The sequence below is a fragment of the Oreochromis aureus genome, linkage group 4 (genome assembly GCF_013358895.1).
Source record: "Oreochromis aureus strain Israel breed Guangdong linkage group 4, ZZ_aureus, whole genome shotgun sequence".
Lineage (NCBI taxonomy): Eukaryota > Metazoa > Chordata > Actinopteri > Cichliformes > Cichlidae > Oreochromis > Oreochromis aureus.
In genome coordinates, this window is record NC_052945.1 from 9,166,250 (window position 1) to 9,179,005 (window position 12,756).

Genomic DNA, 12,756 nt, shown 5'->3' on the forward strand with positions numbered 1-12,756 from the left:
GACACTAGTATTTAAAGTATTATTAAATTATAGTATTATTATTATTATTATTATTATTATTATTATCAAACACAGTATTAAAGACTGTGCCCTGTTTAAATTACTACATCTGATTCTACATCCAGGCGCCCAGTTCCCAAAATGTTAGAAATGTTGACGTTCACTGACCTGAGAGCACAACATGTCTTAATACCTCCTTGTTAGTCAGAGCATTGTATAAGAGCCGTGCTGTGCAGATGAAAAGCTCTGACGTCTGCACCAGTAACACAAAGAAATGCTTCTTATTGGCAGTGTTGGGACTAACGCGTTATTAAGTAACGCGTTACAGTAACTACGTTATTATTGTGGTAACGAGCACGGTAACTAGTTATTATGCCAAAACCAGGAACGCGTTACTCGTTACTGGGATTTAGATAGGCTCGTTACTCGTTACGCCGTGTGGTGGATATCGCGGAGCTTCCACAGATTCAATAACATTAGCAAGTGGTGGAGGCCAGCAGGTGGATGAAGGAAAAGGGAGGCAAGAGGAGAGACCGAAGCGTCCGCCGGTCCGCGTGTCAGGTGAACTGAACTTCAGGTAAGAAGTTATGACCTGCAGTCTATCGAGTCAGATATAAACCAAGTTTAGGTGGAGTTTATTTTCGGTATGCTGACATTTTCGTACTGCGTGCTAGCTAGCATGACGGAGTTTCTATACAGCTGGGTGGGTGCTATGTTACTGATGTTGAACTTTATTTTGTTCATACGGTTAATTATTAGAGTTTCCAACCGTCCGTAAAAAAACAGAATCGTCTGGTATTCAGAGAAAATATTACGCGTTTCGTACTGAGGTGAAAAGGAACACAGTTGGTCCCGGACTTCAGCTACAATGAAAAAGACACAAAGCTGAAGCTGCACAGCTGCCTCTTCTTCTCTCATTCTCTCCTGTTTCTACTTCAATCACGAAACTGATCAATGATCAGCTGATTGGCTTTTCTCTCTTGTTTATTTATCGCCCACTTTGCGCCAGAAAGAGGAAACCAGCGGATGTCGCGTTAAACAACAGCAGCACGTTTAAGCTTGATCAGCTGTTGTTAGAATTTATTTAATATTAATTTCTAGTATCAGCTGATGTTTGCTGGAGCCACAGCTGTAAAAGCTGCTGGTCATGATATCAGTTTGGTTATCTGGTGAGAGGGAAACATGAAGATGAAACCAGGAGATGTCCTTACTGAATCATCAGAGCTGAACAGCTGATGGAGAAACAGGTTTACCTTTTAGGTGACATGAATGAGTTGAAGGGAAGTTATGAACTGTTTCTGAGAGACAAATAACACCAGGATCCTTTTCTAAGTAGCTGACAGCTGGTAACTGTGCAGGGGTGGATCTAGCAAAGTGTTGCCAGGGGGCAGGTAGGGCATTAACAGGGAAAGGGGGCACAAGGAAATACTTTTCTTTATTATTCTCATTTAAAATGTCTCGCTTTAAAAAAAAAATAATTATCTGAGTCTTACAACAAACAATTGATAGATTGATACATATATACCATCAGAACAGTGTACATCACTGTCACAACAGTGTTTGTTTTCATTCAAAGGCTTTAGTCAAAATGCCCGGGACGATTGTTTTGTCCCAGTCCAGCTCTGTATGCAGCTCATCTGCAGTCTGGTGTTACCTACATCTTCCTATTCAGAAGGCAGAATTTCCAAGTTCTGAGTACAATCAAAAGCACCACGACTGCAGTTTTTGTGTTGGATGTAAAAAGCAGGCTAGAATCATGGCGGCGGTCAACGACGGTCCAGGCGTGGGATTTCTCTCGTGGAAATGTGCACATTATTTTTTCCTTTCTGTTGGTAGGTGGCACAGTGCACTTGTGGCAAGTAAGCAAGATAGAAGACTGGCAGTCTGGCTGGGTATCCAGTTACGGAAGCAACACATTAACAAGAGAATTCTGAGTAAAACCAAAGTTACTTTCCCTAGTAACTAGTTACTTTGAAAGTAACGAGTAACTTGAAGTAACTGAGTTACTTTTTTAGAGAAGTAACTAGTAATGTAACTAAGTTACTAATTTAAAGTAACTTACCCAACACTGCTTATTGGTCTCTCCACTGACTTGGTCCAGCTCTTTGCTCTCAAACTCTTTTCTTCAGGATTGGCCAACAAGACAAACCTAAATTATAGATTGCATTAAAAAATAACTTGTCATCATCTTCAGCTAGAGAAGTTTGAAAACTGTGTTTTAACAGATATCAGTGTCTGATTTCTTTATCCTGTCAGATTTGAGCTTTTTATGTACCACTTTTACCAGGATCATCACTTTAGCCTTTGGTGTGGTCTCTGTCTGTCTACAAATAGAGTTCAAAACTTTTGCTGTGTCCATATGTATATTGTACAACAGAAGTGGACACTGGGTTATAAATTCAACTTTGTACAGCAGTGAACTCTGAAATTCTGAGCAGAGCAGCTTATGAAGCAAGTTTGACATAGCCAGGCTTTCTGTCTTAGGGCTCTGTGTGCACTCAGAGGAAATAAGGCATTTGATGGATCATTTTACACTTCTTCTGCAGAAAAATGACAGATTTGACAGATGTCTAGTTCAGAGACATTAGGAGTGAGTCAAACAAAGATGTATAAAGAATATTTACGGCTAAAGCCAGCACTGGTGTTGCAAATAAGTCAAGAGAGCTGCAGACAATCAGTAATAATTTGAATTAATGAGTTTATAGATTTGTTTTATGACTCAGTGATAAATTACATCTAAACTGAAGCTTTTAAATAGATCTAATAAAGATTCAGAGTGTTCAGAACTAATACTGTCCCACGTCTTATTGAAGGTTAAACCACTTATCCGTTGCCAGATCACAGTAAAATATATTTGTTTGACTTGTTCTTGGGAATAAGTCTGCTTTAAACAGACTTTATAATTTTAAAAAATTTATGCCTTACTCCAGTGTGACAAATTGCAATTTGAAATAATCATATCTCCTATGTAGATCAGTTATATGGTGTAAAACCATAACAGTTAAAGTACATAACTATGTATTGATCCAGTAATGCTGAGGGTGCATCCCCAGGTGTTAAAACATTTCATTAAAGTCTCTCAAGTCAGCATTTTCACATATCTTTTTTTGTTTTTATTTATGCAACACAGACATATAAACAGAAATATATATTTTTATATCCTCATCCCAGCAAATAATATGTGTCTATTCAGTCAACTGAATGCACATCTCTTTTACAGTGGTTGCCTAGACACATCAGAAGGCTGCACAATCTGACCAACCGTACTCGTGACGTGGATAATACCACAGTTTACAGAAACAGTTGGGGATTAAATGCCTTGCTCATGGGTCTGTCATGTTTGACTGTGACTTGTGAGTCATTCATTCTCAGTATATTTACACATTATCTGCAGATTCAGACATCTCTGTTATGTCCACATCTTTCATTGTGAAAATCCTCGTGGAAAGCTTTAATCCTGGCTTTATGATCAACCATTTCTTGTGCTAGCCAAGACTGACACCTACTGATTAATAAAGGCAAAATTATGAAAAATCAATCATTTCAAAAGGAGCATTTGTTTAAATTAGTCAACTTTAGATTTAGTTTAAAAATTGATATGCTACGATACAGAAAATATAAAAAGGATGATTTCATCTGTTAGTGAACAATGATAATTCTTAAGTTTAGGCTCTCATAAAACGTCTGATTTAGTCACAGAAATTGTCCACAATGTCAAACTTCATACACACATCAGCAGCATTACATCTGAACACATTTTAAAATAGCTAAAACAGTTCATGTTAATTAATCTCCTCTTGATGGCATGTCAAATATTCATGATGTTTAAGGGTCATGTTATAGGGGAACGTAAATGAACTCAGGCAATGGGCATAAACGAAGCTTCCACTAATTGCTAATTATAAACATGACTGATGCACTGAGGTTTTTTAGCTGCCTCAGGCACCACGGAACAAAGACCGAGCATATGTGGAGTGAATTTTTGAAGTCTGTGTTCATGCAAACCTCCAACCATACAACAGTATGGTTTTCTAAAAGAAACTGGAGTCTCAAAGTCAAGTAAAGTGCAGAAGAAAACCACACAGAGCTTTCTGGTTCGTGGCTCAACCAAAGAGGTCAGGGAAGTTTTCCTGGCAGTACTCTTCATAGTCGAAGTCCTCAACAGTGAAAGGTACATCTTTCCATTTCTTTACTGTTATCCTGCCTTTGGGGGTTTCCAGGGCAAAGTTCTTAATGGCTAGATTTGGCATTAAGACATGCTTTTTGTACTTTATCTCGAATCCCCATTCCTGTGAATTTGTATAAGAATAACAGTCAGATTCCAACATGAGCGTGAACTGTGGATCTATTTAGATACAGTATTAAACAGTGAGTGCACTGTACCATGTTGCATTTTTTGCATCTGATTCTACACCCAGGCTCCCAGTCCTCAAAGCTCCTTTCTAGAATCACACGCTCTGCAACTTTGTAGTGATTCCTGAGGACAAACAAAAAGAAAAGATATTTTTATTTGGTCTCAACATGCTTTTGCTTTAACACTTAAATCAGAACATCTTTAACTCACTTAAAGTCAGGGCTGACGTTGACATATTGCATATTGTCAACAAGTTGAATGTCACTGCCAGAAGCCACAGGGGTAAAACAGTTTCGACACAAGAACTGGATACTGGAAGCAGTATTACTCCTCCTCTTCTCCGTTTTGCAGCTTTCTTCAATTTTACTAGAAATAATTGCCTTTTGTTGAAGCTCACTTAACTAGAATCACAGAAGAATGCACGATAATGTTAGTGACACTAGGCAGTGAGAGCGAGAGCAGTAAGTTATGGCTCGGTAGTGTCCTTAAACATCACCTTTAAGTAAAACTCGTGGTGACTCATACTTTGTACACGGTCAATGGCTTTACCAGTCAGCTCTTCCAGATATTCATTGATGCACTCTCTGCGATGTTCACGCCCGCCTGCTTGGGCTACGACTGCATACTGACTGTCTCTTGCTCGTGCACGTCCACTGGCCTGCTGCTGGGCGATCTCATTTGTAAGGAGTCCGTAGCGCACCACCAGGTTGCATTCAGGTATATCAAGACCTTCTTCGGCCACACTGGTGGAGATCAGGAGGTTCAGAGAACCCATACGGAAATTCCTGATTGTTTCTGCCTGTTCATTCTATAAGAAATATGCAAATAAAAGCATAGAAACATGCAGAAATGTCCATAGAGATGTTACTGAATGTGACTGACTCAAAGCTTATAGGCGAAGACTGTATATCACCATACCTGTGTCATGTAGGTGATGCCATTACCAGCACCAGTGAGGATGTCTGCCTTGATGCCAGCATCTTTCAATGCCCTGTTTTTGAGGACCCAGTCTTTCAGGCAGTGGGTGCTTTTGCGAGTTTTACTGAAGAGAATTCCCCTTGATGGGACACCTGAACCAAACTGTTTTAACAGAGTGCTCTGAAGTTCATCCATCTTTGGGTTCTCAAAGCGAGAATCCCTAGCAAGGTTCCTTAGCTCCACCTGATTCTCTGTGTGCCACAAAAGAGTAATATTTTTATTGGCTGAAATCATCAAAAGTTGCATTATGAGCTACAACATAAAGTTATGGTATTAACACATAACAGCAAGTGATGAAAATATTAGGATTTTCACCTTCAAAAAGTCCCAACAAGAAGAAGTCTGTCCCATCAATGGCCATGGTGCTCTTTGTGGAGTAATACTCCTCTAGGGAACGATAAGCATCAATCATCCTCAAGGTGTCATTGATGAGGAGGGCATCATTGTACTGCCTGAGGTGTAACGCACATTGTGCAAGCAGTCTGTTGTTGTCTCGTACTCCTGGTCAAAGAGACAGATACAAACAGCAGTATTATTTTATTTAAATACTGATTACCTTAACTCTCACAAAATCCATTGTATTTACCACTGCCATCAGCAGAAGGATTAAATGCTATGGTCTTACCTCGCTGTTCCAGAACCACCACATCTGCTTCATATTCTTGTGTTCCACACTCTCTCAGTTTGAAATCTGGAGGAATATCCATGTAATCGTGGATAATCGTCATCATCGACTTCAGATGATCACCAAAAGGATCCTCAAAGAAAAACATGTATTTGTGTTTACTAGCGGGTCCCAATTTTTGCCAGGTGGTTGTTATCCCAGGGGAAAAAATGCCTCAGACAGTCAGTCTTTTAGCACAGGCAAAATTAAAAGGAAGTTTTTGAAAATCTTTATTTTAGATTCTTCTACTACAGATATATTTGACTCTTATATTAGCATTTTTCCAAGATGGAATTACATTAACACTAGTCTTGGGAGTGGCAATAGGAGTACTTGCGGTCATTTCTGAGGTGAACTAGTAGATGAGGCTTCTCGGATTAGTCTCTCAGTGCATTTGTATATGTTACAAGAAAATGCAGTTTTTCAAAATCCATCATTTGGTTTTAAAAAAATATCTGCTTACTCTATCTCTCTTGTTGACAATGTTGAAGGTTTTTCTGGGTCTGGGCACCACTTTCTTCAGTTCAGGAGCATACTGTTTAGTTGAAACTATGGCTGAATCCAAGTTGGCACAAATCTGAGAGAGCATAGTCAATTATGAGACTTGTGGGAGCACATTTGTGGCAAATGATATATAAAAAAGTGAATCCCTGACCTCCAGTACATGCTCCACAGCCTTGTCCAGGGTCTTTGCTCCCCCTGTTCCTGGGGATGCTGTGAGGCCCAAGATCTGTGGCAGTGGTTTTTCTCCCTTCAACTTTTTCTCCACATAGAGTCTCATTACTTTGTTGTAGACTGACTCCTTGTGAGTATGGTGGCACTCATCAATTATCAGCAGAGTAATATCTGTAGAAAATCCTCAAGTCAGTTCATTTCAGCATAACAGCATAATCAGAAATGTTTAAGCTCACTTTGACTCACCTGAGAGCTCGACATGTCTTGCTTCCTCCTTGTTAATCAGAGCGTTGTACAAGATCTGTGCTGTGCAGATGACCACATCTGAGTCTTGCACCACTAAACCAAAAAAGTCCTTTTCATCACTCTCTCCGCTCACTTTCCTAACAGCATAGCGTAGACCCAGGTGAGGATTAAACTCTTTGTTGTAGTGTTGGTCAACAAGATGAACCTGAATAATAGAACCCATCAAAAACATTATATGAAGTCACCTTCTTATACCAGTTTTATGATGGTTTTTATTGCCCTCTTTCTACTTTAGGTACCTTGTTTACGAGGACCATCACTTTAGCATTTTGTGTGGTCTCCAGGTGTTTTTTGGCCACATACACTGCAGCACGGGTCTTTCCACCTCCAGTCGGTAACCAAATTATGATGTTCTCTCGTTTAAGTGCCCTTTCAACCACTTCCTGCTGGTAGGTATATAGTCCAAAATCTGCCATTTTCCAGTGTCTTTTTGTCCAATAATACTTTAGAATGGCATAGATTTCAGATACTGTAGAAAAGAAATGGACACCACATTGCAATTTGAAGGCTTAAACGTCTGTAGGAGTAAAGCTGGTGACAAAACAAGCAGGCATTCTGAGAGGCATAGTGAATAGAAACACTTGATATCATTTATATATGAGCTGTTAGAAAGAAAATTTAATTTTAACTCACCAGTCAATGCTGACAGCGCTCTGTGTTGTTCTGCTTCTTTCCTCTTCCGCTGTCACCAGGCACTGCAAGTTGGTGAGGTTTTAAACTCTGTTTGGACAGGCTGTGTCACGTGGAAACTGGAAAACGAAACCTCTATGTTCTGAGAACAGTGGGCCTCATGAGGGAGTCTCTTGAAGAACGGCAGCAGGTGATCATTATGCAGTGACAAGGGAAGAATGAGCTTCACTGAAATAAAGTAGGTTCTTCTAAGAGAAGCCACACCCAAGCTCCTACTTAGATATCCCATCTAAATGTATAATCTATTCAAGGATATTCCCTAACTTAACGTACTCACTGTTTGTAGTTTTGTTTTCCAGACACAGCTTGTCAGAATTAATCTTTAAAAAAGGCATGGGGATTTTTTACATGTACTCATTCACTTGTTTTCTGCCCTCTGGCAAGGAAAGAGCTTCAACAGTATTTGGCTGCTTTACAGAGCTTGTGTACAGCTTAAGTCACCACCATAAAAGTTGTGTTGTCTGAAAACATATAAACTATATAAACTCCCCCCTGACCTTACACACATTACACAGACATCACATGGGGTTACAAGTCGGAGATTGGTAGCGTTGCAGAAAAGAACACTGAAATGTACACAACAACGGGACGGTACAAGAGGAAAAAAAAAGAGACCTCCTCTCATGCTGTGCTTCCATGGCAGGACAGCACGAGAGCAGAAAACAAAAAAACTCCTCTGCACAAAAAAAGCACATGAATGGCCACAGCACAACATTATGAAAGACACGACAAGCCACAGGGTTGGGTAGGGGAATATCATAACACAATAAACACAGTTTGCACATCTGATCTGGGACTGCTGCAACCTTTCGACTGCGCCGCCAGCTGACCCGATGTCCACATCATGGGGGAGGTAAGCATCGAAGATGTTGGGAGGGGAGGGGGGGATCAGTGAGTGCGTATCAGTGTAAGTGTATGTGTCTGCGTGTCCATAGTTCAGCAGAGACACTGTCCTTCGCCCTATCAGGCTAAGTAAACAGTCCTCCAGCCAATCCAGGTGACCTTGCAAGGGATGGGAAGAATAGTCATCAAAGTCATTATCAGGGAGTAATTGTTCGGCTCCAGCCTTGGGCCTGCAGCTGGCGCCGTGGTGATGTCCGTATTTCGATATTGGTTTTGTTGATTTTTCATGCGAGCAGGCCAGGAGAATGTCAAGCTGCTCTTTAACACTCTGACGCTGGTCCCTCAATCTCCCGTTGGAGAGCCGCGAGCCTCCCCATGATGGTATCAAACTTCTTTTCTGTGTTGTTGTCATTCTTTTGATTCTGAGACCTCACAGCTGCAGTGATCCGTTCCGCAATGTGATCCAACTGTCGCTCAAGGGTCTCATTTTGAGCAGGCCTCTCTCTGATGTATCCCCCCATACGCTCAACTATGACCAAAACCAAAAACTAAAACCAAAGTTGCCCTTTTTTCAAAACCACTTTCCTTAAAACAACTTTGAGCTTTGGTATCATGGGATACATTACAGCTAGGAGACTAAAACACCACCACTTTAATGTCTTATGATGATGTAGAGTAACAGAAAAGATTTTATTTTCTAATAATTCAGTGGGGAAAAAAGTATGTACCTAAAAAAGTATGTTTTTGTTAAACTTCAAAAAGGGTGAAAACAAGCCATGTATAGAAATAAAGCTTTTAAACAGCACCTAAGCACCAGGCTTGTTTTCAGAGCTTAAATGTATTTTTCATTGCTGAAAGTTTTGTGTGTTAACATCATGTAGTTTAGAAGTAATTAGTGATCAAAAGTGCTGGAAAAAATACAACAATTTAAAAAAAATTTCAGCCAACCTATATTTACATGTCCTATTCCCAATTAGTTGGGGCGTTCTGTCTGTGTAGGTTCTCAGTCATCCAGGTCATGGTATAAAAGGAGCTTGGAAAGAAAGTGGCTTCTTCAGTTCTAAAACCAAACGGTGGAGAATCTCAGGTATGTAAGCCTTAATGGTGGTTGTCCCTTAAGAGGGTGAGAAGCCTCAACCTATCATGTGACCTATTAAGACAGTGGTTCCCAAACCTTTTTTTTAAACAATAAAACAGATAAAAGTAAACTGCAAAAAATAATAGAAAAATAAACCATCTTTATGGTGTAAATATTTTACATCTAGTTGGGGTTTTTTATTGTTTGTTTGTTTTTACTGTGTAAGAATACTCAACATTGCTATCAATACATTTTTCAAAAAATGTCTCTCTGTGCAAAAAGGGTTTAAAAACATAAACAACTGTGGGATACTGTTTGTCCATGATTTGGACAGACCAGCATGTGCTCCCGACGCAGGGGAGACAAATTCTGCCGGGGATACCTACTTTGGCACCACCGCTGTGCAGGTGAAGCCAAAGGCAGGATATGCTTCTTCATATTTTCTAGTCTTTGGCTTGGAATGAAGCTGGTTTGGAAGCATATTTGGTGATGGTTCATCTTCTGCTTTGCGTTTGTGTGGGAGCCCCGTCAAAACCCTGTCCATTATGCTAGCAATGTCCAAGCATTTTTTTAAACTCATACTGCACCCCCCTTTGATGGCTCTGCGCCCACCCTAGGGGGCGCACCCCCCACTTTGGGAACCCCTGTATTAAGGTAACGTGACGCAAGGTGTGAATCGGGGTTAAGGCACCTTGGAAGGGATCTCAGAACTGCACTGAAGGTGGAATAAGCCACCCACTCTGTTCAACTATGGCCTCTTTTACTCCACTTTGAAACCATCGTCATCTTCTCGATTCAAAATGCGAACATTGGCATTCTTAAAAGAGTGACCTTTATCCTTTAGCTGCAGATGTACCACTGAGTCGAGGTGGCTCTTCTATATTACGCCATGCATGTTTTTTGGACTGGCTGTTTAGAACTTGTTGAGAATAGATTCCTTAATATACATCAGAGTTAAAGAGAATATAGTTTGGGATTGATTGTAATATTACAATATGGTGGTTAATAGGTGTAAGAAGGCCTGGAATGGGAACAAAGAACTGAGGTGCAAGGCAGGAGGACAATCAACCCCCACCCCCAGAACAGCAGCAAGAGTTACTGAGGGTGAGGAGCAGACAAAGGGCAAACGGACACTACCATAAAAGGAGATGGGGGTCAGAGTGTCAGCACCCTTGGCCACTCTACTAGTGTATTTCCATTGTGGGGGTGTTTACTGTAGGGGGGAGGAGACCAGAGGTTATAACTGTAACTGTTGTGTGGAGTTCTTTAGATCAGCCTTTAGCATAGGACTGCATAGGAATGCAGTGTGCTGATCTCCAGATGCATCTGTAAGAATAATGGGTAATAAAAGGATTGTGTAAAACATGGAAACATCTCAGCGTGATCTCTACCAGGATCAAAAGAATCGCAGAGACCGGCGTTGTCTCAACAAACTGAAGAAGCCTCTTGGATGTGTAGAAATGTTTAGCTTATTTTAGAGTTTAGAAATGTGTTAGATAGAATGTAGAATTATTGTCGAGACACTGACACTGCCCTGGATATAAATAAAGGCCTGACTGTATCATGAACTTAGGAGTAGAGCTTAGGAGACCCTCCCCCAGTTTGAACTGTGAGGCTAAGACAGAAAGGAGATAATGTTAAGTGGAAATTCCTCAGGGCATACCTAGGTGGGGGTCTCAACATTTAACTTGATAACTGTGGTCTGGAGGGGAGATGGTATTTATGGCCCCTAGGAAGAGACACATACCCACAGTGTTTTAACTGATATACTCACACATCCACATGCACACTCACTCACGTGCACTCACATAGACACGTGGGTACGCGCACACACAGGCACTCACGTGCTCGTGCATACACACAGAGACAGAGTTTGGAGCACATTATGGGGGTTTTATGATGCAGCCACTTCTATAAAGCTGGCTGTGACTAACAAAGGGGTGAAGATTGTTTCAGAGGGACACCGGCCTCGTCTTCCCTTCTAGAAGTGCATGCTTAAATGAAGATGAATAAAGATTTTGTAAAAATAACTACTGAGTTCCGGTGCCATCTCTGGATCCCTCGACAAATAAAAGAACCGGGGTAAAACTGATTTTGCAACAGATGACAGAAGAAACGTCGTCATGAAACTTTAAAAAGTCCTGTGGCTTTCTTTCTAAGCTCCTTAGAATTAGTTGGGACATCGTGTAAAATATCAAAACAAAATGCAATTATCTGCAGATCTCGTAAAGCGTTAAAAGAGGAGAGCATGCTACACTATGGTGAACACGGGCCTCAAATCCAAAATGAACATATTTTTTCCCTTTAAAATAGTATCGTTTCTCAGTTTTAACATGTGGTGTGTTTTACTGTGTTCTACTGTGAATAAAATGTGGGTTTATGAGATATGCAAACCATTGCTTTGTGCTTTTATTTACATTTTATATAGGGCCCCATATTTTGGAATTGGGGTTGTACTTCAAACCAATCCAGCTGATTTAATTTTTCATAGTATGTATCCAAGTTTGTGAAAGTTGCAAAAGGATAAGTTAAAGTTAATGTACAAAAAATCCCAGCTGATTCCAAGTAGGAATTTTTACTACTTTTTTACAGCACTGTGTAAACAATAAGCATAAAGTTCTAATAAATTCTTTGGTAATTTCCATTACCTATCCACTATGTGAGTCACAGCACAAAAATATCAACAGTAAGGAGTGCTTTGATTCACACAATGTGATATCACATTCCTTTTTCTGGTTTAATGAAGTTTTCAACAGGAGTGGACGGGTTGTGTGATACAGAGAAACGAAATCAAAAGCTCTGTGCAGAATGGGCCAACTGAGGGAGGCTCTGGAGGAACAACAAATCACAACTCAAATGCAGTGACAAAGCCTAAATGTCATTGACAATAAAGCAGTTGTGTTTTACAAGCCTTACATAATACAGCAGCAAGACATTTTGCAGTTAACTGTGGAGGAAATTTGGGTTCTTTGTAACTCATAGAAAACAATGACAAATACCATGAAAAGAAGTAAAGTATACCATTGCTGTACATTAAAGGAATATATCTTTTTGGGTGTGTCCATAAATAATTCAAATTTCACAATTCATTGTTTTTCACATTAGATTTTACCAAAATGTCTTTAAGACTTTGCATTCTTTGACAAGAAACAAACCACAACTGAAAAA

General features: G+C 40.1%; 1 protein-coding gene across 1 annotated transcript; it reads right to left on the reverse strand.

Moving 5' to 3' along the window:
- Positions 1 to 3,090: 3,090 nt before the first annotated feature.
- On the reverse strand, positions 3,091 to 7,826 carry LOC116312506 (DEXH (Asp-Glu-X-His) box polypeptide 58). Its single transcript, XM_031729955.2, has 12 exons — positions 7,611 to 7,826; positions 7,217 to 7,446; positions 6,918 to 7,122; positions 6,652 to 6,842; positions 6,460 to 6,573; positions 5,958 to 6,090; positions 5,648 to 5,833; positions 5,273 to 5,523; positions 4,851 to 5,162; positions 4,565 to 4,755; positions 4,384 to 4,477; positions 3,091 to 4,289 (listed from the first exon to the last, which is right to left on the reverse strand). Exons 2-12 carry the CDS (start codon positions 7,391 to 7,393, stop codon positions 4,104 to 4,106), a joined length of 2,040 nt encoding a protein of 679 aa, XP_031585815.2. The 5' UTR covers positions 7,394 to 7,446; positions 7,611 to 7,826; the 3' UTR covers positions 3,091 to 4,103.
- Between the last annotated feature and the right edge of the window lie 4,930 nt (positions 7,827 to 12,756).

Excerpts from the sequence above, each read along its gene's own strand:
- LOC116312506 (XM_031729955.2), bottom strand. The coding sequence starts at position 7,393 with ATGGCAGATTTTGGACTATATACCTACCAGCAGGAAGTGGTTGAAAGG. Across the intron at positions 4,478-4,564 it reads AACGTCAGCCCTGACTTTAA|GAATCACTACAAAGTTGCAG; the intron begins GTGAGTTAAAGA and ends GTTTGTCCTCAG. Across the intron at positions 4,290-4,383 it reads GATGCAAAAAATGCAACATG|GAATGGGGATTCGAGATAAA; the intron begins GTACAGTGCACT and ends ACAAATTCACAG.